The sequence below is a fragment of the Varroa destructor genome, unplaced genomic scaffold (assembly GCF_002443255.2).
Source record: "Varroa destructor unplaced genomic scaffold, Vdes_3.0 BEIS01000001.1, whole genome shotgun sequence".
Taxonomy (NCBI): domain Eukaryota; kingdom Metazoa; phylum Arthropoda; class Arachnida; order Mesostigmata; family Varroidae; genus Varroa; species Varroa destructor.
In genome coordinates, this window is record NW_019211454.1 from 27933807 (window position 1) to 27960374 (window position 26568).

At 46.8% G+C, this 26568-nt stretch overlaps 1 protein-coding gene and 1 long non-coding RNA gene across 13 annotated transcripts in view; one reads left to right on the plus strand and one right to left on the minus strand.

Moving 5' to 3' along the window:
- The window catches only part of LOC111255623 (uncharacterized), a 69964-nt gene that overhangs the window by 34180 nt on the left and 9216 nt on the right, over positions 1–26568 (plus strand). For 2 of the 7 annotated variants that reach the window (XR_015319194.1, XR_015319196.1), the window contains exon 1: positions 23209–25017. The exons of 4 other annotated variants lie outside the window; for them this stretch is intronic. This is a non-coding gene — a long non-coding RNA (uncharacterized LOC111255623). One more of the 7 variants, XR_002675579.2, reaches the window with a different exon arrangement.
- LOC111255620 (uncharacterized) overlaps positions 1–26568 on the minus strand; it is a 93268-nt gene that overhangs the window by 13843 nt on the left and 52857 nt on the right. For 4 of the 6 annotated variants that reach the window (XM_086977573.1, XM_086977572.1, XM_022817774.2 and 1 more), the window contains 5 exons: positions 6126–8421; positions 5145–5386; positions 4864–5012; positions 2561–2771; positions 54–1080 (listed from right to left, as the gene is read on the minus strand). In XM_086977573.1, coding sequence (XP_086833699.1) covers positions 54–1080; positions 2561–2771; positions 4864–5012; positions 5145–5386; positions 6126–8421 — 3925 coding nt within the window. Of the gene's footprint in view, positions 1–53; positions 1081–2560; positions 2772–4863; positions 5013–5144; positions 5387–6125; positions 8422–13911; positions 19029–21740; positions 22670–26568 lie in introns of those variants that run through there. The other 2 variants (XM_022817776.2, XM_022817775.2) reach the window with 2 other exon arrangements.

Sequence of the window (26568 nt, forward strand, 5' to 3'; positions counted from 1 at the left end):
TAGAGAGAGAGAGAGAGAGAGAGAGAGAGAGAGAGAGAGAGAGAGAGACTAACCTGTGTGTGTACGGCGAGTGGGATTTCGTGATAGAAGGGTAACCGTTTTGTCCATTGCACTAGCTTATAGACGATGTTGTCGCCAATTTCACACAATTTGTCAGGCAGCTCAACTGCGCGACAGTCTGACTGTCCAGCAGCAGTAGGACCGTCATTGCCCCTATTAGGACCGTTCATTGCACCCCGTTTATCCACAAGGAGATCTTGCATATTGTTCAGGGTCGCAACATCTTCAAAGTCATCGCAGTCAATCAGTTCATGGATGAGTCGCAGCGCCTCGCTAGGCGTCGGCGGTTGAGGTTTGGGTTGGCTAAGCGTACTCGTGAGACTCGTAGCACTATGATGGCATACACTGGCAGTGTTATTGCTATTAGCCATTGCGCTATTTGCTACTAATGATGGCGCATGCTGTGACGTATTCCCGATAATCATGCCACTGCTGGCAACGGCGTTCGTACTCCTATTGTCGCTACTGTTACTGCCGGTAAGTCCGCTATGGCTGCTAGACACCTCTTGACCTGGAACTACCCCAGCCACCGCTGGTATAGTCCCAACTGAGGGATGGTGATGCGAATTACTGCTGCTCACAGCTGTTGGATAGTGAAGCTGTTGTTGATGGTGAAGTTGGTTCGTGTGGTTACTATGGAGCGTAACGATAGGCTCGCTGGTCCGTTGCGTCGCCATGGAGGGCTGCTGCTGCTGCTGCTGCTGCTGCTGCTGCTGCTGCTGCTGCTGCTGTAGCGAAGGTGACTGACTCTGATGAGTTTGCTGCCGTACAGATTGCGTCGAACTCGCACCTAAAGAAGATGGGCACTGTTGAATGCTGGGTTGATGTTGTTGCAGTTGCTGTTGGGGTGGGTTGCTTTGATTTCGAAGGTGCACCAACTGATTGGGGGCCGTCAGAGCCGTCTTGAGAATGCCACCGGTAACCGATGGGTTGGCAATGACAGTTCCAGGTTGTTGAGCGGGACTTGCGGCAGTCCACTCTAACGCTGCTTTCGGTGAGGGTGATGAAAGCAATGTTTGCCTGGAATAGGATAGGCGCACGGTCATACCTATACTAATAAAAAAGTATGATCAATTCTACACAAGAGAAGGTAATGCTATATCGTTTACGTGCCTTTGAAACATGGAGCTAATAAACACTACATTCATGTGACTGCAACGATTATTTTATGTAAATTATAGTGAAGAACTTGTAACCTTGTAGAGGAATCGTTAGTTATATTTAATCCTGCTCGTTTTAATCTGGTTGCATTGTATGAAAGCATGTCATGAATGAAATGTGACCTTATCGCTGTCGATGACAATTTCAACAAGAACCAAGCAGCCGGTAACTAGTTTTTCGTCCATCGTGTCGCTTCCTCTCCTCCCTTTTAAAATAGCCTTTGCGGGGGTGATCGGGCGTTCAATTCAATACGCACTTCATCTATCAGCAACCAGCCCTTGTGTTATCTAGCTGACTACCCCTTTTTCTCACTGTGATGCGATTCTGGACAGCAACAGCGGCTTTTAACTTGTGACTGTCGTCGTGTTGATTACTGCTAGTAGTTAAGCTACCGGCCACGGCTCAGCCAGCGTTCCGACTGCGGCTCCTACCGACCCAGCCTACCCACTTTCCTGCCCACCTACTCTGGCTTGTCGAAGCGGAACACGAACAACCAGGTGAGTAGGTCAGAAACTGAATAACAACGGTATCAACAACGGAAGAGTTGCAAAAAGCAGTAACGCGGAAGGCCGAAGCTTACTTAGCAGCATTAACGGGGACAGCAGCTTGTGTTGCCGTCGCTGCCGCTGCCGTTGGCTTACTTTGACTCGGCCAGAGCGAGCAAGCGAGCAGCGGCCCCAAAAACAGCCCCTTGCGGAAGCGGAAGTAAACAAATGCTGCTGGTCGACGGCCACGGTGTGGCGCGGTAACAGCAGTATAACCTATACTAAACTTGTAGGATCGGTGGTCGAAGAGGGTCGTATTGCCGTAACATAACTCACCAACTAGCTATAGTAACCACTATCAATTCTACCTCAGCGATGGTACAACGAATCTATGACAGTGAGTGTGCGTATGCATACTGTGGTCGCGATCCGATCGCGTCGAGAAAATAGAGCGAATAATAGGCGACCGGACAATCAATGAGGAGCGCAATATTACGAAGATTGAGGCCTGATAAAGGACAATGAAAAGAAACTACTTGCTAGCCAGCAGCCGATATGAAACACACAGAAATAGAACTTACGTTATATAGGCCGGTGTACACATTGGCATTCTGCATGATAGAACCGCTATTGGCAGCAGAGAGAAACCAACGGTTCAATTTAGCGACGTCAAAAACAAGATAAATAAAGGATCGAATAGCTATTCAATGGAATCGACGCGTCCTGCGACATCGACAAGATTCGTTTGGCTGCTACAACGCCACGTGTTAGAGAAAAAGTGATTAATTAAATAGTTATTAACTGGAAATAATAGAAATAGGAGGCGAGCGTAATTATTACCATACTATACTTACCCGATAAGTCCCGAACTGTTCGTCGAACTGCCGTTGGGCGGACTGGGTGTTTGAGGAGGCCCAAAGGGCTTAGGACTTCCGGTGCCGCCTCCGTTCGTTTGACCGGTGGTCGGTGCCGACGTCTTTTTTTTATGCTTCTTGTACTTTACCTTATAGAGATTGTACACTGCGCCTGAATTGCGGCCTCCGGGCATTCGATCTTCGCGAACAGCTAAAGGATGTACAGAGAATAAGAAGTGTCGTTATTTTAGTTTCTCGAAATATGCTATCCCTCGGCAACGCTGCCTACAGTCCGCCGTAGCCTTATTACCACCAAACGAGTAATTTTCATAAACCGTGCAGAGCTGCGCCGTACGAATCTGATATGGCAAAAAATACGGTTACAGTTTCCGTCACGATCGACGGAGTTGCAAAACGGTATTTGTTTTTTTTTTTTTTCTGATAAGCTTGTCTACGAAAGTTTGCCTAGAAATCTATAAGATGATAGAACAGAATGTAGTGTTTTCGGCTTAACCGTGAGTTCATCGCTTTGTATGCCCATCAGTCAGTCAGTTTCAATATTTTCAAATGACGCATACAGATCGGTGCTTCAGGGTTACTGAGGGTGACTGGATTGCGGCTGGTTGGTGGCTCAAACCGAAATATATATCTGCATTCATAGTCGAGCCGTCCCTGAAAGTCTGTTCACCTTTCGTTTCGATTAGAAGGATCTGAATCCGGCTTGACTCCATCGTCCTTCGGCAGTTCATTCCCCAGCTGTGCTAGCAATTGTTTTTCAGGGTTATACACGACGTAAATTACTATAGCGCCAATTACCATAGCGTGCGTCAACAAACGACATTTCGTCCTATAACTACTATGGAAAAGAAATCAGCCTAAATAGTATAAATTGCAATTTATACTGGACGATTAAACACCTACGATTCGCAGAAACAGAACATTTCATAGAACGAATGCCGATTGTGAGGTAAAACATTTCAAAGATCTCATAGAAGTATCACGCACGCCACGGCTTTTCCATTCAGACGCCATCGACGTATGCTACACATACGCGTATCAATATCCACATACATGTATGAATGCACGCGTGCTCATGTATATCTATATGTTGTGCAAAATCGACTGATTTTGTTGGCAAATCCGTTGGCGTCTGATATCGGTTATACACTTCATCTGACGTCGCGTGGAGAAAGAGTTATAAGGGAGGACAGCGCCGTTGCTAACTATTGCAGGACGAACGTTACCGCTTTCTGCCCGATGCTACCCCTGTTGTCGGCTTAGTAAGACAGCACTATATAGTGAAGTGTTTTACCTGTTCAATGTGTAGTGTGTGTACGCGCGATAACATGGAGTACCTCCGTGTAGCATTAGGCTGGGTTGTTAGTGCTATTATTTCTGCTGCTGCCGATTCTGCCGCCGTTCAAATTGAGGTCATGACGATTTGGTACTCGTGGTCGCGTTCGCTGGGTCACTGGTGTTTTCCGTGGAAACCGTTACGGGGCCGCAATGAACATCATCACTCTTTCGTCGTCGGTAGCGCTCCGAACTCTTCCTGGATACAATTTCTATCGCTTTGACGGCGACCATTTCTACAACTACTGCTAGTGCCGCTTACCGGGAGCACCACTAGTGCGGACAGGCATCCCAACATCTATAGTTGAGAGCTGCGTCAGACCGTCCCCAACGCCGCGCAGTACTACACACGAGCATAACATCATAGCTAGACAAGTTTAGGGGGTCAACAGCAGACACGTAGAAGCTGCCGAAAGCCCAGCATGCTCCCCTTTTTGTATTTTGTTCTATCTTGCCATCATCATCATTCTCATTAACGACAACGACAGTAGCAGCACTACAGTTTCTCGCACAGCTGCTCGACGAGCTCAAGGCGAAAGAGCTGACGCAACGAATATTATGGCCCTTACACGAGTTTGTCATACGCAATGACGGGATTAGCCGCCAAAGATCGCGACCATTCAATTGCCGTATTATCAAATACTTCCGCGTTTTTAGTCTACGTGAGCTATAGTTTCAGGTGTTGACATATACGGAACCTGATAGTGCATCTGCCTGTTTGACCACTGGCAACCCTTTAAAGATGTCAGGCTTTGGAAAGGATCATATTATCAATAAATATAATTTCACTAAGGACAACGATTTTCTTGTTAAAGTCGATCGTCTGCTACTTTTGCTTGTGCTAATTTTCCGACGTCGTATGGTAGAAACGATATTTTTTTTTAAACCTAATAGGTACACAATCATAGTCAAAATAGGATTTAGGCTAGAATCGAGTTTTAACGACTTACCGGCTAGAACCATGCCCTGGAACAAACACTTCTGGAAGCGGCAGTATTGGCAGCGATTTCTTTGAGCTTTATTGATTTCACAGTTACCCTCAGCAACACATGTGTATACGCGTTTGTTTTGTACTGTTCGTTTAAAAAATCCTTTGCACCTGAAAAACAAATACAGTCACCCAGACGTTTTAACTAGTCAAAACACTTCGACATTAGTAATCGATTTTATATTCGCTGTCCTTCTATACAGTATCGTCCATTACTTGCCTAGTTTATCTAAGGCGACCTACCCTTCGCAGGTGATGATTCCGTAGTGAAGACCGGTAGCCTTGTCCTCACAGATCATACAAATCATGGGCTGTTCTTCATCATCAGTATTTCCTGCCTGCTGTTGTGGTTCACGATCACGCTGCCTAATTGCAACCAAGTTACTTCCTTGCTGATCCCTACTCACCGCTGTCAGGTTGAGTGCCCCCAGAGCGCCAGTGGGACTCGGAGATTCGGGCGGCCACTGTGTCCGGAAGGGGTTTCCCTATAGGATAACGTAAATAGCTATTTAGAATTTAGTCAACATCTTAATAGTATCAAACACCAAACCTTTTTTGATGTTTTTCCTATTTTTTTAGGTAGCCTTTAAAGCAGATTTAAGAAAGGTAATATAGAATATCTGATCAGACCCGTCGATGTGCTAATAACATGCCGCAGAACAGAATAGCTCTCTACGTTTTTAGTTTGAAACTACGTATAAAACCATATATATATTGTTTTTTTTTTGTTTTTAAATGAGGCAATTTTCTGCAGTTGAGTACTCAGTTCAATTTCGAACGTCGTCTAAGTGGATAACCGTAAACAGGGCTGCTGTAAAAGTTAAAATGGATTTATCGGATTATTAACGACCAATCATAGGTACACATCTAGAGAAAAACAAACGGGTACATAAAAATCTATGTTTTGTCGACTGACAGTTTCATGTCGTGATCGGATGATGTCATGCTACCGTTTAAATACAGTCGAGTAATTCAGGAAATTATGCAACCTTTCCATGCGCTTCAGATGGACGCGCTGAAAGACATAACTGATTAGAAGGGACCGCATGGAAACAATGATGACGTGGAGTTATCCTAGTAGTTATTCGCAAAAGTATCATACGTTAAGCTTGACGAGGTCAACGTTAATGTTAATTGGCTAAGTGTGTATATGTCAAGTGGAACTTAACGCTACGATGTAGTTCAGCTGGGCTAAAAATGTTCGGAATACGGATCTACACTAACCTCAGCCGTCAGCGGAGACTTGGATGTTTGGGCCTGTGTGAAGGAAGCCATATCACTGGTAGGATATATCACTGATGGACTCGTACGAAGAGTTGCCGGCGCGGGAGCCAGGAGCGGGTAAGGAGGGCTTGGATTTGGGGAGCTATATCCCCGCGGGTACGTTGGCCGCTGTTGTATGCCCGGCTGGGGGTTCGGGTTACTAGCTACAGGCGGATAGCGTACCCGCTGTTGTTCGCCTAGAAGTTGTGACTGCAGGCGGGACATTTGCGGAACCGAGGCTTGCCTTTCTTGAAGTCTTTCGGCTAGTATTGGCTGACCATGAGCCGCCGCCGCCGCCGCCGCCGCTGCCGCTGTTGTTGCTTGCAGTCGCGTCGATAGAGGTTCCTGCTGTTGTTGCGCTTGTCCGTCTTCTGAGCAACCAAGGGACTCTTCCGAAACAACTACGCGTTTCCTTACCCGGTCCAGGTATAACACCGGCGATCTTGTTGGTGAAACGGATTCTCTTGTTCCTGACACAGTTACCACTGAGCTTTCATCACTGCTACTTTTTACTGTATTAACGTTTTGGGGAGGCCATAGCAAAGCCGCTGTCTTACCATTGCTTCCTACACTACTACCGCTGCTGCTACCACCTGTACCATTGTAAAGCTCGACAGCGTGTGCAGCTGCTGCTACAGCTGCTGACGTGGTCGCGTTCACTGAAGTCGGAGTGCTGGATGCTGTTGCTGCCGGGCTGCCGCCGTTCGTGACTGCAACTTGCTGACGGTAGCGCGACATTAGGCGCAGTAGGGCCAATCCGTGCTCAGCGTCGCCGGCCAGCGGTGACTGCGGGGCATCGGTTGGTCTTACGAATGCACTCTTTGATCCTGATATGGTTCCGCTTGGCTCCCACGGCCCCACAGCGCTGCCGAGACCCTGCGAGGGTGCAGATGGAGCACGGTAGACGGGACTTGCACGATCTTGGGCGAGCCGAGGACTGGATGCGGCCGAGCGACACGGCCGTCGTCGTAGAGACGCCTCAAGGAGGGTTCCCTTCGTCGGCACATCGGGCCTTAACCCATTGGCAATTTCGGTCGCGATCTCGGCCAGACCATCCAGTCCACTTCGCGCCTGTTTTTCACAACTGTCCGATTTCTCAGAACTGATCAACAGCAATGACGACGACTTGTCCGTCCGGTCGGAGCTCACGGATCCTTCCGAACCGCCCGGACTACTGATGAGCGTCGATGCTGTCTCTGGGGTTTGCGGCGAATTCCTACTTGAGCTTGAACCACCATCCGACTCGCTAGTGTCGCTGCTCCCTATCGTTGTGGTAGACCCCTTCGTTCGCCTGACGCCGGTAAGCGCGCTATTTGCATCACCGTTCATTTCTTGTCTATGTCCATTGACTTTTATTCGCGGCAGAGCCTTTGGGGGCGGCCCATTTGTTAGAGCTTCCTCTAGAATCGTCCGCGCTGGCCGTGCAGGCTGTACCGATCCCCTTTCAGTTGTTTTCGCCTGTAGTCCTTCCTCGATCTTAGCCACTTTCGACGGCTGTTCGTAGTCATCATCCGTTGGCGGAGTCTCGAATTTATGCACTATTTTCTCAGAGAATTCACTTAGATTCTCCCCTTCGGCCTCACCTGGGGAGGTGCTGCGCGGGGGGCTTGAACCTTCCGTCGAAGTGGAGCCCTCCCCATCGCTTGATGTGCGCGAATCGACCTTGCGGCGTTTGAGTTTGATATCATGAAATAGACTCATCTTGGGCGCCAGCGTAGCGGCTGCCGCTGCAACGGCGCCAGCCCGCAGCTTGACTTCAAGTAGAGCCTTGGGGGAGGGGGCTAAGGGGGCGACGGCAAACCCGTCCGATTCGGCCAGGGTGGAGGTGTACGTAAGGCGCTGGTGGCGCTGTCGTACAAGATGATTAAACTGTCGTAGGTGCTCGATATCGTCTTGCTGTTGTGGTTCAGCTGGACTTTCTTCTTCGGATGAGGGTGGCGTTAACCGGCCCGGGGGCACCACACTGACCACCGCCAGCCGATCTTCGAGACGGTCGAGATGATGGCCGCTGAGCTGAAGATAATCTCGGGCGGCCTTTGATTTGAAGTGTGGTGCGCACACAGGGGTGATCTCCGAGATGCAGGCTGACACCGCGAGCGAATGTTTAAGAGCCGCTTGCTGTTCCTTAAACTTATGTTTTGCTTGCGCCTTCAACGCCTTATGGGTGTGAGTATGGGCACTGGCCTTAGACGTGGGCGGGGGACTGGGCGACGGCGAGGGAGGCCGGGATTGCGCTGTCACGATCAACATACTGGACCTGAAAGAGTGACGTTCACGGCGTTGATGTGAACGACACCGTCGATGATGATGATCATGCCGAAGATCCAACGACAAGAAAGAGATAAAAGAAACAGAGAAGAGGAGTTAGGATTGACGTCGACTACTAATGTCGTTATGATAACACGCTTCTACTACGTAATGAGACGATGTATAAATGGTACTAATAAAGAAAAACATTACCCATGTTCATTGAGTACGATTGGAACTGAGATCATGGTTAAAACTTGGTTACAATGTTGATGACAGAAAGTCGGCGACGTTCTTCAAGAGAGTGCCGTTCTAAATAAGTTTGAGTGTGTATCTTGATCCTTTCTTTTTGTTTTTTCTCGTTCTCTTCTGCTCTATCACTTTTATTTGTAGAAAAAACATTCGAACTGCGTTGATTCTATGAATAGATGTGTGGAAGGTCCGTTGTCTTATTTTGGTGATCCATGATTAGAATATTTCAACGTAAACGTAGCTTATCGTCAGGCAAGTTCATTGACCGTGTTATGGGAACAACAACAAACAACAATAGCTTCTCCTCAAACCGAACGTCCCGAGAAACGCGTTTAACCCAAGAGCGATTCCGCGCGAGATCGGATCATCCATGCGAACTGCGATCTAAGCTGAGCAACCGGTAATACCCCGCCGGGTGTATTAAATACATGAAAGACTTTTGACACTCACACCCCAATATATATATATATATATATGCTAGATATGGCTAAAGCGATTCTGTGAGCGTCTTCTGAGAACTTTGATTTCGCGAGCGATCCAAAGATCCGTTCGTTCGTCCGTTCGTTCATCAGTTCGACCGGGCTGCGCTGTCCATCCTAAAAGGGCACATCAAGCAGCACTATTCCTGAAGAAATTCGAAAATGAGGATGAAGTGTAGAAAGAAAAAGTCTCCGGCCTGTGCCACCAGAGGTAGCAGCCATCGGACCATTTAGGGAACAGAGTTGCCTATGGCATTAGGCCAGCAGTGGTTGTGGTACATTAACAACAGACAGCCGTCAATAGCAGCAACGGCATCATCATCAACAACAGTAGTATTATGTATATGCCAAGGAGGTAGCAAAAATAGTCGTCGTCGTCGTAGATGCCGCTGCCTAGCGGCGCTGGCGGCGGCAATAGTGATCGCGGGAGACGCAAGCAGCGGGATCACAGCCTGCCTGCCGGCATAGCAGCATCACCATCAACAACCTACCACACGTTCAACCGGCCCAGTTCAACGGGCCCACGAAACTGCTGACGACCGGGGGGCCCTCACACATCAGCCAGAGGGGGTCAATACCCTGGCCTAACCCAGATATCTTGAGGCAGCGAAGCCAGGAGGCAGCTAAGCGACCTTCACAAGGGCATTCACCTACTCTTGTTGCTGTTGTGGCTGGCGCGGCGATTCTCCAACAAGTTAACTTCTGTTTGAACAAAACCATGTGCACATGTGTACGTCTGTTTGTGTGCAACTCAATGTCTGTATATGTGCCTCTGTATGTGTGTGTCTGAGCGTGCCTCTTCTGTAACCGTCACTAGGTTGAGCCCTCTCAACCAGGTCGGGCGCTGGATCAGATGATATAGAAATATATATATAAAAAAAAATGGAGGCCCGCCTAACTGATCTATTACCCAACACCCGATCGTGTCCAAAGTGACGCAGAACAGAAACTGCTTGCGCTATATGTAGTCGCAGTACAGCACGTCAAACCGCTCGCTCTTGTTTACTCTTTCGTTGACTTTGAGCGGAAAAAGCTGGCACGTAACAGAGGAAATCACCGTCCATCTTAGAAGAGGCCTGCCTGATTGTGCCAGATATTCAGAAGCATTGCGCGTTAAATGACGATCCGTTGCTCAGATTCTTCATCGTCGAGATTAGTTTTTGTTTTCAATTATTCCCTCTTTTTATTTTATCTGATTAGCAGTATTTAAAGCAACATATTCCACATAATGTTTCGCATTTCGAAAGGTACAGATAACATTTTCGCTGTGGGCTCATTGCCTGGGATACGATGGAAACGAACTTCGGCTGTGATTACTTATGGAAACAATATGATTCACTTCATTGTTGCTGAACACAAGATTTTCCCACTTAGCAAATATATGATACGATGCTCTCATCTAGCGCTTACTCCAGACCGGCCACTTAAAAATACTACCATCCCGATCAGTACCGGGCATTCCCCGATTTCTAGGCTTAAGCAAGACAGGCCGTCATCTATTTTAATTGGGTTTTGTGCCGTCTCATCAGCTACAATAGGATCACATCAGTAGGGTAGAATCGTTTAACATTTGCGTTGTATCAGTAGGAAATGAAGTTGTGCTAGTAGTTCTGGCTGTGCAGAATCACGTTCATGGGTACTGTACATTAAGACCAGTCAGTTAGGGTCAGCCTAACGGTTAACTGCGAACTCGTTTCCAAAAGCACGGTATACGAGATACCGGTCATTCCGTAGACAGTATAGCCCTCTGTACCTCTGGCATATCTATTATAGCCGTCGAGCTAGTCATCAGATAGTGGTCGAGCTGGCTGCTGGAGTGCGGCATACTGGCCGCGGCGTCTGGCTGCAATCGAGCCTAGCATTTTTCACGCCGAGAACATTACCCTGACCCAGAAGCTGGTCGCTGAACCCATTGAGAATCAAGCAGCTCGAATCCAGGCCACATGGCAACCAATGCGTCCAACCACTCAGCTAACGTAGTGGGCTACTACAGCCCGATTGTAACCAGTTGTTATTGCTGTGACTAACGATAGATATGCTAAACTCCACAATAGCTAGCTAAGTGAGCCTACTCGCACCGAAGATATAATAGGCCTACCAGCGATAGAGTGACATTATCATTCAAATGTGTGTTCTAACAACGGAAAACGGGCCCTGCACTACGCATTGCACGTTGCAGCAGCACTGCTCGATTAAACGAATTTATCAAGGATCACCATTTTGAAGGCTATCTGTTCCTGTCTCAAACAGGACGAGAATATCTGTTTATCTCTCGGCAAGGAGCGCTATTAAAAACGCTTCCAGTATCCCAAACTTCTAGCTCATTTCCTTTATCATACTGTGGATTTCGTTACGTATGTCTCAGTCTTCGCCTATTGACTGCTTCTATCGATTTTTGAGACACAAATACATTTCATATTATCAGCACGAGGTACCACTGTACGAATTCATTATATTGTACATTATGCATAAGCTGACATACATATGGTTCTTAGAAGCGATCTTCTCCTCTGCTTTGCGCTCCAAGCCGCTACGCTCTTTGCATCCCTATCACCCTAAGTAACGGGATCTCTATGTAGGAACTAAGTCGACGACAACAAGTGCTGAACACCTCACAATGGCGCAAACGACCTCGACCTCTGGAGGCTCCTTTTCGTCGTGTGCTGTAGATATTCAAAAAAAAAGCAAGTTCTGATGGGCCGCGCACTCCATCTTCGACCCAACCTAGTTTCATAGCCTAAATACCGTTACGTTACCCCGAAGAGACTGAAGCTTACATGTGAAAAATATATGCAATTTGCCATTACTTCATTTGTATTTGATGAAGAATATACACGCATGTGTGTGAACCGGCTGGTAGAGGAGGCGATGGAAAAAAGACCCCGGGGGTTCAAGGTAGTGAGAGAAGAAGACCTGCGAATTCGATCACAAACAACAATGGCATAGCTTTCCCGGCCACACTATGGCGCTCTAAACAGATCATAGAGTAAGCTTAGTCATTGTAGGTCGGTGCTCTTCGAATTCGCTGTTTCATTGCAGAAGGTATCTAGGTTAGCTTTTCACTAATTACACAAATGTCGAACAAGCTAGGTTTGCCTAACATACTTAGCATACTATACTACCAGCTCTTGTCACCGAACTACTCAATACTAGGCTGTTATTTTTTGGTTAACTAAATGATTCTCAATCTATGCCAGGGCAGATTTTGCATTTCTTTCCCAAGAAAGAAAATAAAAGCTGAGTCCGTTGTTCAATCGTAGGCAGTTTACTGTTAGCTTAGTTAAATCATCGATGAAAGGTTTCCGCGTAAGGGAGCCGAAGTTCACTTGTGCTGAAGTAAAAAATATCGACTGCCTTTTTCCACATTACGAATACATAACAGAGTTTCCTTTATGATGACGAAGTAAAAGGTAGATAGACGTGAATGTTACTTTTAGCGTGAATTTGGCGAATCTCGTCTTTTCGGTTCTTGCAGTAGCCGGATGCGTCGGAATGGGTATATGGCCATTTTCACGGAAAACCCCATCGATGATATCTCTATTTGCCTTTTTCTTGGTCAATTTTCTTTAGCGTTCGTGTCGCAGATTTCTTTACTATATCTTTTCAGACCGTCAGGCCCATCAACCGCGTTCAGAAAATCCATTGGTTACTCAAAATCAATAGACGATACTATTGATCTATTCTAAACGGCAGATCTTCAGATGTGGTATGTCCAGTCGGATCATGGAACTTCTTGTATTTTTACGTGGTACTAGAACATTGCCCTGCATGGACAATATTCAAACGTTAGATCAAAGAAAACGGGCACAAAGGCACGGTAATCCTTTTTCCTAATTTCCCAAATGGCGAGTAACGTCTGTATACGAGTTTATGTGTTCCGAGTGCTAATACAGGATGTAATGAAAAAAAGACGACGACATTTGCCACACGGTCAAGTCATCGGTGGTGGCCAACATAGAAATTGGTATAATTTTTACTTCTGCTGGATCGCTACTGTCGTTGATCGCGGCTTGCGTCAGCGGGAAGATTTAGCAGCAGCGGCCGAGTTCGTAGCTGGAAACTGCACCTCCTACCAGTATCGCCATCGTCGCGTTATAGTCGACAATTGTGTCGTTGGCGTGTCAGATATTAGAGGACAAGATGAAGACAACTACATTATCGATCGTCAACCGACACGGCGCAAGTAGCGAGCAAACGACGGTTCGAATACATAACTAATTTTGCATTATGGCGATCGTTATTATCATCTACGATACAGTCACTGCAGTTTCGGCCGCTGTCGGCGCCCGTACTGGACACGTCATCTCAAACGAGCGCCGAGGTGAGTGTTCTCTATGCGAATATTGCTTGTTCGGCTCGCGTGCCAATGATGAGATGGTCAAAGTATAGTAGGTCACTAGGAAAAGGCCACTCGTATACAAACACGCCTTCGCTGTCTGTTGGATTCATTACGTTTACTTTTATGTTTACTATTTTCAGTCGAAATCTACTTAGCAAACGAGTAACCATAGCACAAAGACCGTCGTCGCTGGTAGAAATTTCAAGTTCGATACGGCAAAGTTATATTGTGATATACATTAGGTACTCTGATATGACGAGCCAGAGGGAAAGAACGGAAAATGGCACGATCGACTACATTTCTTACAAAGACAAATAGAAACGTTGCGCAGTATTTACCTATTTCAGCAACAGGTATATGTAACGACAGAAAGACGTGTGTTGGAGACTACGAACACTATTATGGATGCCTATAAGGAACTAAGTCTAACCTTTTTGTTGGAACTTCGGAACTGCGAAGAAGTGCAATTCTATTTAGAATCACACACGCCCACAAACACGCACACACCCACCCACGCCCACTGTGTTCCGGTAGAGCACAATGTAAACAAATATCGAAGGTGTCGTCTCGAAATAACAGGTCGAAATCAGTCTCGTGGCAAAAATGGCGTAATCCACTCCCACCGATACCGGCACCACCACTACTAATCCTAACGCAATGATGAGGTTACTGTTACCAATATGAACATATACACAAAGTGTTGACAGGGGCAAGAGTTCATAGTATCCATTGTAAAAGGCTCACTCTAAAGGTGGTCACACTTCTAGTTCATCCGTTAGGTATTGACGTAGCATAGCTGCAATTGCTGATCACAGTCTGGATGTTATTGCTGTACAAGTTATAGCAAAGTAACTTTTACTGTCCGGTAACGACGGCGTCTTATCGTTCTCGTCATTGTTGCGCCTATTGGTCTTTTACCAGTTTACAGAAATGGCACTGCGGTAAACTGACGCCAGGTTTAAATTCATTAATCAAATAGGATGATAGGACGTGGGTGACAGCACTTGGGAAGTTTCTCACTAACGAGATTAGCGGACACCTACGGTGTCGCAGAATTCAAAACTGGGCTCTGATGGTACAGTCGAGCCATAATTCGACCCAGTTTGGACGGAACAAGGCCATTATCGATGTTTTTCGTTATCACAGCATAAGTGGCGGTACGAATGCACGTATGTCAAAACCAACTTTGTTAACTTCCTCTAACTGTGCTTCAATTGTGCCTTTCGTCGATGAGGAAAAAACACACACAGCATCTATTCCTCGCTTGCACACGTGCACAGCTACGCTTGCAGGTGCATCTTTTTCCTTTGCGAAGAAAAGAGTTTTCTCCCAACTTGAACACAGTCTCTACCCTATCCGATAGCACAATAACAAACACCGTATAATTGTAACAAGCCTAGATGAACGACAGTTGCTACTAGCATTGCGACCACATTTCTATCGCATAACGGTATTCGCTACCTGGCCGGCCGACGTAGCGACGCAGCGCAATCCTTACAGCACGCGCGCGTCGCCACGGCCTCTGGCAAAATGAAGCCGCGACCCAGCAGCAAGATAGCAGCATGCTCGCCCCGGCCCGCGGTTCGGACGCCGCCGTCGCCGCCGCCGCTGCCGTCGGCCACAGAAGGGGAAAGCGCTGACACACGAAATGCGCACAGAGTCGCGTTCTGCTGCCACCGTCGCCACGAACAGCAGCCAGCGGCATCACTGCCACTAGTGCGACTCCAACGACAACAATGGCTTCGGCAGGCAGGCAGGCGGGCAGACAGACAGACGGACAGACAGACAGACAGACAATCAGACAGACAGACGGAGCTTTAGCTCTGGCCGCGAGTGAGTCGTCAATGGTGGCTGCCCCTGATGCAGCCGCCATGGATGGAAACAGGGACAACAGATAAAGACGCGATCACGGCCAACGCATAACGTCCACCATCTGTGGAACCAGCCCACATGCTACGTAAGAGGAGGAAGATGGTGTTGTGACGACCGTGGTGACGCCGGCGGACGCGTTACCTTTTTTCGTTGCCATGATTGTTGTCGCTGTTTTGTGGCGTACGTACGGTGCGTGACGAAGTGTTGTATGTACTATTATATATATAGATGGCCAAGCTACTACGCCATCTCGTGCTACGACGATGGAAACATACGTCGGCCCAAAAGTAGCTACATGGAAAAAGCGTCGTCAGGTCAGTACCAACATTTGGGGTACGCACGGACACACGCACCGCACGACGATCGTCTATTGCACGAGCAAGTAAAACATGTACTCGATTGCGAGCCGCACCGTCGGATCATGCGGATGCAGCAGTGAAACGCGGCCGCGACGTCGGCGGCAACGCGTTCCAGAAACCCACAGTGGCGCGCACTTCTGGTTACAGCACTCTCCTTCGTTTTCTTTGGTCATCGCGGCCGGGAGATTACGCTTGCCGGAAGCTGATACAATAGACTAAATAGATCACTGAATATGTGTAGTTAGCGTACGTACTACTCTCGCGTCCCGTCTGTTTTCGAAATACGTGAGATATAAGGTATACTGACATATGACGCATGCGGCACGATGATAAGTACACATGTAAACGAGTGCCTTAATGCTGCTTTGACAAATTATATTGTAAAAGCCAAAATCTTATCGTCAGATCCAGTGCGATGCTTCGTCGAGTCATCTGCTGCCGCGGCGGCAAACGCCATTGTCGAGCATATAAATGAAAGGATAGTCTTATAAGCGGATCAAAGAAGACGCCTTTAGTAAAAATGATTCATTTTCAATTGAACGTCGTGACAATATTACATTAGGCGCCGATTTCTATAATATGGTTTTGTCTTTATTGCTACAGTTATCGTCTGCTGTTATCTTTAACAGCAGGCCATGCTGATTGTTCCTCGAAAGGTAAGACGCAGCCGTAAATTTTTCTACGATCGACAGCGAAGGTTCTGCCGGAACCAACGGATATACAAACACTTTGCAAAAAATATGATTATGCAAATAAATATGTTCCATAATGGCTTGCAGGTTCCTTCTTGCTGCCTTCCTATTAGTAGGCCTGATGAATCGGCAACTTGTTTACCATGTAGAAGGCCGGATTTTATTAGATCGTGATAATTCTTAGATACTTACCCAAAATCTGGAATTAATAATAATATTGGCTGCATGTTGATTTAGAATATCAATGCTGTCTAGATAGCTAGCTAGCTAGCTACAGTGAAACCTGGACACAGATGTCACGACCATGCGAACACCCACAGCGACTGGTCATTATTTATCGAATCAATAGCCCGCCCCATCCATCCGCTGCGCTATGGCTGTACGGATACTCGTGGCCAGAAAGTGCGATTCGCTTGTCCTGCAGGCGCACCTACCCCTTAGTCGTAAGCATAACAGCCTCTACTTGTAAAAGTAACAACAACATTGTAGAAAGGGATGACTCGTTCGACACCTTTTCTTCATGCGTTAGTGTTGCTCCTCTCCCGGCTTTTAAAAACTGTTCAAGTCTACTTCCAGCTTTGACCTCGTTTCTTGCTCTACTTCTGAATATTTCCTTATCTATTTATTTATTGTTTCTCTTCACAAAAAGATCGAGCACGGCTTTCGCAGACGATTGTCTAGAGCAGTTCTCAAGAACCGTTCCTTGTCTAACCGGAAATCCATGCCGTCGTCCCAGCAGCCATACCTGACCAACTGTTAGTGCAGTTGCAAACATAGATTTCCAATAGCATCTTCGCCAGCCGTGGCGATCTAAAGAGGAGTGACAAGTGCTAGTGCACGTGAAGCTACTGCCGATTCGCGGGTTACATGATCATCGGCTGGAATAACAGTAGCCACCGTTGCTACCGTAACACGGATTGACGACGACTGCTCACTCACTAGTGAAAGTGGAAGCTATGGAAACTATCGCTGCTTCTGAAGCTGCTCTGCTGACGCCACGGATATTACCGCTACTGAAGCCAGGCACAAATGAAAAGTGAATTCTGGAACAGCGGCGACGGAAGAGCTGCAATTGCGGTTGCTTGCAGAACGCGTGTGAGGAATGGCCGTCGCCAGCGCTCGACTGTTCGCACACACAATGGCGGCGGCACGAGCGGCTGTGGCTGCGGGAACAGGCGGCAGTCGACGCGCCCTGGGTAGGCACGGGCTAGTGATCCAGCGCGATGCAGTGCTTACGTTACGCCAAGCCAAGGGACGTCGCGTGTGTGTAAGGTGGAGAAGACGCTTCGGTTGAAAAAGAAGTGGAACGTATCTATCTGTCTATCCATCCGCATGTCCGGTTAGCTGGCTGACTGGCTGGATAGGTGGCCGTCAGCGCAAATCACCATTGTTGCCTGTGTTGCTGATGCTCTCTCGATCGGCCTGGCCGGATTGATCGCCATTGCATGAATGGACGAGCGATTTTGCTATGTCCCACTTACTTGACCCTTTTAGGACGCGGGCTGTCTGTTTCTTTTTAGCACTCAAGCACCTGCAGCAGTAGCTGATGACGACCACGATGATACTGGTATTGCCGATGGATGGCAACGCCTCGTGTTGCGGCTACGAGTGGCGACGCAGCCGCATGAACGCTACCGCCAACAAAACTAACCAGCGAAACTTCTCTCTTTCTATCTGCCGCCATTGCCAACGTCGCCGCCGCCGTCGTCGTCACAATCGGAATTGATGTGTAAAGCTTAAGATAAGGTCTAAAACAACAGGAGCGTTACTCTCGATTCGTTGCATTATTGTTCTCTGTTCTCGTTGCCTGTCCATGCATTTATGTACGCGATTACGTCTTTCTATGACACCATCACCGCCCGCTCTGGCAGATAGGTAAAGTCGCCTGTAACTTAAACAGTATCCAACGTTAACGCCGGACAAACTTTGAAGTTCAGCAAAATGAATATCACCGGCATCAAAGGACTAGGGCCGTATTGGACAGGCGATAGAATGCGCTAGTTTCGATGCGGTATAAGTACCTCATGGGAAAAATCTCTTTGTACTTGAATATGGCACGTAGACTCCAGAAATTTAGACGGTTTTGCTTTCGCTCAAATTCTAACCTTGCACGCCACCTTTCACCTACTTAAGCCTGCTAAAGGGAAGTTGAAATGGTAGAAACGAGAACTCCTGTCATCTAACTGCTTTCACGTATGACTTTCGCTGGAATTCTTTCTACTTTTGCACAGATAAAAAAAATAGTCAGAATGAGACCAGTTTGGGGAGGATTCGCAGCCCTTCTTTGGATTAGTTTGATTTCTAGATCACTATTGATGAGTTTCTCCTAATAGGTCTAAAAATTAACGCAAATAGTGGAGTGGTTCGTCTAGGCGATAGCACAGCGCACCCGTATATCTCCCTTGCTTGTCTCTCTAACTGCACGAAAAATCATCATTGATAACTGTACTGCTACCTGAAGAACGTCCTTAGAAAAGGCCGTTTTCGCATGGAACAGCTAGTCGTCAAACAAAACCGGATCCTCGCCAGCTCTGATTAGTATACGTCAAAACTCGTTGATACAATTAGAATCTGAATGAAAACAATGTCTAACATTGTAGTATTGCTTATTCCCATGAAATAACAACGCAGCGGAACCTGATTTTTAATATATATATATATATATGTATGTATATTTTGTACGGGTCGCTTACCCACTCTGTGTCCGGAAAGTAGGAACAGAATGGACTAATAATAATAAATATAACATCCATAGCCATAGTCCGTAAATAGCCTAGAGGTCTAACTACAATTCAAGCACGGTGGTTTCAACTAGTTACCGGCGTCTTCTGAAAAAGCTAGAGGAGGCGTCCATAACGATCCCGCTGTATCTGAGAGCAATACGCACCGCTGTGTAGAAAACGATATTATAAGAACATGTAAATTCTCTTACCGACGCCATCACCTTTTCCTTGTCCCCCTATAACTCAACAATGATTATGCATAAGGCGCCGGCTGTACGTAACGATAATTCCTAGAAAAAAATATAACAAATTATGATAATTTTTGTCGGCCCAAGCGATTAGGGTAACTCAATTGTTCTGATTGTTCGAGTCGAAGTACGGCTACTAAAGTTTAGGCGAAAATATCAAGAGGTATAATTTGAAGTAATTAAAAACTTTTCTTTCTACTAACTAAACGAAAAACAAGTTTTCATTATTTAACAAGATGAATTGTTAGAGCACAATCAGATTATCTAAGTGCTGTTGGTTTTTTTTTAAATTTGAATCAGGACAAAATAGGCCAATAATAACTAATAACAATTTACGAACGCATTAGGTGGGATTTTTTCTTAGAGTTACATAAAATTGGGTAAAATGGCTCTTTGATAGATCGTATATTCTGCGTAATAGATAATCGCATGTTTGTGGTGATTCTAGACTAATGAGCTTAAGGAAAAACCGAAGGACAAATCATCGCAGTTGCAATAGGCCTCTGTGTTTCGAGTTTTGCGTCGAGTGTCGGCGCTGGGCATACCGTCAGACAACTGTTTGGCTTCTGCCAGCATGAAACGAACCGTGTATCTATGGCCGGGTTTGAACCTAGCCATGTCCCTAAGATTAGCACGCAAATGCTATACCCACTAAATTATCCTGACGACCTATGCCTAAAGAGGGCTCACTTCCCAGCGATATGCTTGCGGTATCTATCACATGACTGCAGTTGGCTCGCTCATAAAACACTTGCTTTTCCATCAGCTTAAGCCTAGGATCGCAAAGAAAGAAAGATCGGTCTTAAAGTAATATAACGAAAGGCAGTGCTCGTCGCTACTCGTTGCGATTGTGACATGCCGCAGTAACGAAATGAGGGCTGAGCTTACCACTGTTGAGCCAAAGACACAGTAAGCTGTCAGCACTTTTCCAGTACTGGCACATACGGTTTTCAAACGAAACAATCAATAATTACCAGGGGCTAATCCAACTTCAATCACTTGTTATGCTCTGTATATTAAATACGGTAAACGCTAGTCTGTTTCTCAATGCTCTCGGCGAGTCATTGAACTCTATGACGATGAATATCTACACGACGAGTCTAGCGATTCAGCTCGCTATAATTAACATATCTAACTACGATCCAATTCGAGTCCAATTCACAATGGCCGACCAGCCGTTTCATGCTAATTGTACCGTTGCTATTACATATCGTAGCTGGACGATCGAACAGGTCCTTACAGGTAAAACAATTTTAATTGTTTCCTTTTAGATTCATCTCATCTCGGACAGATACTTTCCACAACGGTCGTAATAGGCAACAGTGTTAATGTCCAAGCCTGAAACCGCTGCTGTCGAGACGGTGTCATTTCCGGCGCTATTTACCAGCACGGAGAAGAGAAGGTCAATGGCCCCTCCTCCGGCAGGCCAACTAACGCGGATAGAAAGCGTCAGCCGAAGCCGCTCGACGTTGACACTACAGACGCCGCTAGCGTTGGTAACAACGGCGCCGGCAGTAACGGTGTGGCGAGCGACGGCTCTATGTATATGTATACACATGTTACAGCAGTGTAAAAAAAATAGAGAAAGCTCTCCGCTATCTCAGCACTAATTACTGACTGACTGACTGACTGACTCAAAACTTAAATAGCCAGAATAATATACCGTACGAAATAACCACATCAGCTACGGGGCAAACAGTTCTGCGAAATGTGTATGGGTACAAAGGGATTGTAATGGAAAATACGCGGCTGCGTTAGCACTCCATACGACATGGGGGTTCTCTAAAGATGGCCACAAGTTAGCCCAATAACTTTTAAGTGGAGAGAATTAACGAAATGTTACTAAACATACATTTCCCTTTGTCTTGTATAATGAATGCATATGGATGCATCGGCGGAGATTGAACTTGTGATTTCTGGCCATGTCAACCAGTTGCTGTTCCCACGGTTCGGTTCGCCCTCGTTTGGCTGCGACCTGAACGCCTGCGAGCAATATGCCGGCCCTATATGATTGAAACGAACTTCATGTACTACTACTACTACTACTACTACTACTGATAGTTTCGCCCATCTTTTCGTAAGCTCTAGGCACGAACGAGGTAAATGTGCCAAAAGAAAAAATTTCGTCACTAGAACTTGGCGCCGGTCTTTCTTGCGTGTGCTTTTTTCCTCTCTTGATCGTTAGCTATTGATGAAAGCGATCAATACTTTGTAATATATACTATATGATTTGATACGTGCATTGACATCACACGTGATGTATAGTGCTGATTTGGCGAAGGCCCATTTTATCTCTTGAACGCCTCTGCAGATATCGCTTTAATTATCTAGCTAATAATTAACAGCACGTTATAGGAAAACGTACCCCGTAGTCGGCTTCTTGAAGGCGCATCTACCACCATCTCTCAATTTGGTATCCTTTGGAGCAATCCTATTGTAATGGAGATAGCAATAGTAACAATAACAGACAAAGTATCTATTCACTAGGCGTTACGTTCCGTCTGCCTACACGCTCACTCAACGATTTCTCACATGCACAGCAAAGGGATGCTTGTTTCGAATCGTTTTCGATCTATTTTGGCCATTACATCGAAAGTAAATCAAATCGTTATCAGCCAGTGAGGCAAATGTTTCTTGCGTTCTCCGAGATCCTCACGTATTCTTTCGTCTTTTGTGCTGCCTTTCACGGTGGACCAGTTTCGCTCAGGCAATATGCCCGCTTTTTGTCGTCTTCCTCATTTGTCAGTCGACCCTGATAGTTTTATTGCCGTTGTGAGTATCCGTTATTGATTTGCACGACTACCTCGGTCCTTCGTTGTTGTATAACTGCGCTTTGATGAGGTTATCACTAGTTGCTGAGGTCACATTGTATCGCTTCCGGTCCTACATATCTTCCCTCGGCTTAGGTGCTCACGCAATTTGTTTCGGTGGGATAACAATGAGCAATACTATATAATTGATAGATATTATCAGTTCGTTTGCGCCGGTGAAACAATTTACAGTTTACGATTATGAACGGTTGGCTTCTTTAGAAGTTCGTGCATTTTTGGCTACTTCGTACGAACTTTACTTGTAACTACGGCAAGTTGTTAGCACAACATTTGTGAACCCAGTAGTTACTGAACTGCAACAGTTGCTGCTGCTGCTGTTGCTGCTGCTGCTGCTGCTTTTTATTAACGCTTTTCAGTGTAACAGCGGCAACATGAATTCGCGACCCATGAGACCGCGTGCTACCTGCTCCGCAGTGCGGAGTGACACAACCTCTCTCTACGCTTGTCCTCCACCGACTGACTGTCTCCACGCTGAGCGTCAACCCAAAATCGTACCCCGACTAGCTAGCGAACTATCACCGACCAGGCTACCAACATCGCCCTACGCTTACACAGCCATCACACTCATTCACTGCCAGCATCAGCGGTCGCTCTTGGTCTCCGCGCCCCTGCTCGGAGCACGCACGCACGACCAACCGCCTCGTTCGTTCAGCGAAACTTCTGAGGGTCCCGCTACGGGGCGCTGCTGTCTGTGCGGCACGATTACGGTCGCTTACACAAAAACACACATACACGCTCTAATAACAGCGAGAACACAGCCGGCCTATGCTATTAGGCTGTGAGTTCGCCGATGAGTGAGGGTGCCGCTGCCGTTGGACCTAGTGCGATTGTGCCTGTCTGCCCATGTTCGTGGGAGAGTATGTGAGCCTTCCTGCTGTATGCATGGCTTCCTCTCAGTGTCACTGTAAACTGACGTGAGCGAGCGGTACTGGTCAGCAAGTCTCTATGTGTATGTGTGACTTCGATTCGGCTGCCTTCTGTCGGTCGATCCGCTCGGTAATAGTGGCTGTGTATCCGAGATGCGTTTCTCGATGTGTGTGTGTGAATGTATGTCTGAGTATCAGTCTTAGTGTGAGCATAGCGCTTGAGCCAGAAGCCGTGTTAGCGGCGGCGGCGGCGGCGGCGGCAGCGGCAGCGTCATCATCATTCAGGGAGGCAGGCGGACAGAGAAAGAAAGAGAAGCTGCTGCTGCTGCTGCGGCCTGGATGCCAGCCTACGACCAAGCGCGCCGCTGTAGTCGTCGGCCACAGTACTGTGACGGCGGCGACAGCGGTAGCGGCCGCGTCAACTGGGTCAACGTCCTCCCAGAGTTCACCGGCAAAGGTTCTTTAAATGGGTTAAGTTTAGCACGAGTTCTGGTCTTGCCTTGCCTTGCTTGCAGCAGTATGGACAGGACGCATGCTCTGCTGTAGCACAAGCGGTGGGGCAGCAAGAATGAGGCACACGAGGGGCACGGTGAAGGATACAAAAGGAACCTTACGGCAGTTAAGCGAGCAGCAGGAAGGCTGGGACGTCGCTGCTGCCACTGCTGACGACTATGATTTTGTATGTGTGTGCGTCTTTCTGTCGTTATTTTGCCGTTGTCGGTGTCGTCATTGTTACGATCCTAGATCTGCTGGTAGCCAACAGCCATCGCATTATCATAGGACGAATGCGTGCGGAGATTCCGTTCGTCAGCGTCCGCGTCGCATAAGTAGCGTTCTTCTATACACTCGTATCTCGTATACTACCTATATTTTCTGTGCGCCCACACACTGTAACAAATCCCTCGATTTACCGTACAGAACTCCACATCATCTAATTCACTAATTGTACTCTTGCTTGGCCTTTTCTAGACGATCCCTGAAGGATTTTGTTTAAGGGTTATGTGTGATTAATCTTATCACCGTACGTGAATTTTGCGCGCCATACTTTGAAAGGTATCGCGAAAGGACATTCTGTCAATTGTCACTTTCCCTACGTTAGAGACAAGTGGAAACACTGAAGAAAACTTTCGCTCTTTCGAGAAATCCCCGGAGAAGAGACGTCCTGCCTAAACAATCATATATGTGTGGCTGTACCCTTCGTTCGTTGAATACTAGATATCGCCATAGCTTTGCCCATTTATCAATAAGAGATGTGACCATTTTAAAGAGCATCAACAGTTTCCTTTGATCGTTGCTATGCTTTTTTAGATTTTTACTTCTTGTAACAAAAGGCAGATTTCTATAAGGTAAAGAAGTTATTCGGTTTGAGGCTGACTACTATCGCCAAAAGCGGACTCGGTCATAAAGAACGATTGGCGACAGAGTTACGAGGACCACTTGACTAATGGCAACATCTGCAGCGACCGGCGCCCCATACGCCGTCCGTCGCTTGAACTCGCTCAGTGTTGTTGTTCCACAAATTAACAGTGTCAGATACACGCGCATACCCGGTGGTCACTGAGAACAGCCAGTCTGGTTGCATAGCATCGAATCCTCAAAGCCTAGGAAGAACAGAGAATCTGCGCGCTATTCCTTTGTTTTGGAGCCTATTCTGAGCCTGGGCCGGGGGGAGGCCCGGCTTAAAGAACCCGCGCTGAGAGGTGAATGTTCGGCCGACTTCCGCGTTGTGAGTTAAGATGGGCTGCGCGACAGTGATCGCTGCCGCCGCCGGCGCCATTGTCGTCGCTGACGCTGCTTCGCGCTTTCGTAGCAAAGAAGAAAGGAGTGAAGTAGAAACGGGGGGAGGTTCTCGATGGCTCTCCGCGCACCTACATTCGACATCTAGCCCGACTAGCTGCTAGTCGACAAAAGCAATAGGACCGCTACACTGCTTCCATCGGCAACGGTGCGATCCATCAAACATTTATTGTACGATCCCGCCCGTACGTTCTCTTGGTCGTTTTGATGACGGGCTGACAGCGTAACGACGCCGACAGCCCGTCATCAAAACGACAACAGTAAAGGATTAAAGAACAAGCGAAAGCCTTTGGTCTTGGACCTTAATTAGTCGGAGATCAAACGAGCAAAGAACAAGCGCAAGAAGCTCTCTATTAAAGACGAACTATGAGAAACTAAGTTTGGCAAAACATTCGGCGGAAACGGTTGACATATTCGACAAAAACTAGAAGAACAGGCTGTGCAAACTATTTTATAATAATACATAGCTAGATAAAACAAAATTGCAATACTTTTTACTTCTTTAAATGTTCGCGTTTATTGCTTTATACCTGTTCGGATGCTGGTCTAAACAGTGACCAAAAATCGAATAATTAGTATCACCTAGACAGTGTTGTCTAACTGCGGAGCTTCGTAAAGTAAGTCAGGTACAAACGCGTCCAAATCAAAACGTCACAATATGATTGCAGCTTCGGGGTCTGCTGCAGCTCTAGTACTCCAGAAACAAATATTTAGGTGCGTCAACGTGCCAGCCTTCGTAGCACGCATCGTGCTTGCCGCCCATGTCAAAGGTAACGGCCGTACTTGGCTGGGGTGTTGCACGTGAACAGGCACTGAATGCGTTCCTGCCTCACGGTTCGATTAGCCTAGCACCTGTAGTGGCAATCTCAGTCATTGCACTCACGCACCCCACGTGGCTCATGATCGGGGCAAATTAGCGTTTTTTCTTCTTCCCGTATTAGGTAGTACGGGGGCACCCGTAACAACTATAACCGGTATAGAAATGCTGCATTTTTAACGCATTTTTAAGCAGAAATTGCTCGATTGCGGTCCACATGCAAGCTGCTCCTATCGGCTGAACGAGAGCTTATTACTGAGATCAGTGCGCTGCGGACATTTAGAAGAATATGACCTGGAACTACTGTGAGCAGTGGTCACGTATAGACATCCAGAACGACAAGACTAAGACAAGGGGAAACAGCATCGAATGCTACATTGTAGCAAAACAGATGTAGAAAACCACGCATAATGGCTCCGTAATCTTTCACGACAATTAGTATTTCTAGTTACAAACTTAGTGCTAATCTGCGTATCTTCTACACACTATTTTTACTATTATTGAAATTTTTAATACGTGCTATATCTTCTGCAATTAGATCCTTTCCTGCACGCTCAAAGCAAGAGAAAAGTTTCTCTTATAGGTTGTAGTATATAGATACACGTTTACGTAATGAATTTTAATGCTAGAGCGTTGTTTATACGTTTATTGTGCAATTTTACCAACTGATCTAGCAAACTATATTGTCGTCCGGGCAAACGTGACCCAGCTTCACCAGTTACACTGCGATGCTCTTGACAAAAATCTCTTACGCGGCTGAAGAACGAAAAACAGACCCATCTGGTGAACCAGACTGCTTCAGATTTTCCCTCGAAAGTGTGCATCGAAACTGTCATTCTGCGGCTTAATTATCTAGTAGTGTTTGAATCGATGACACCATTC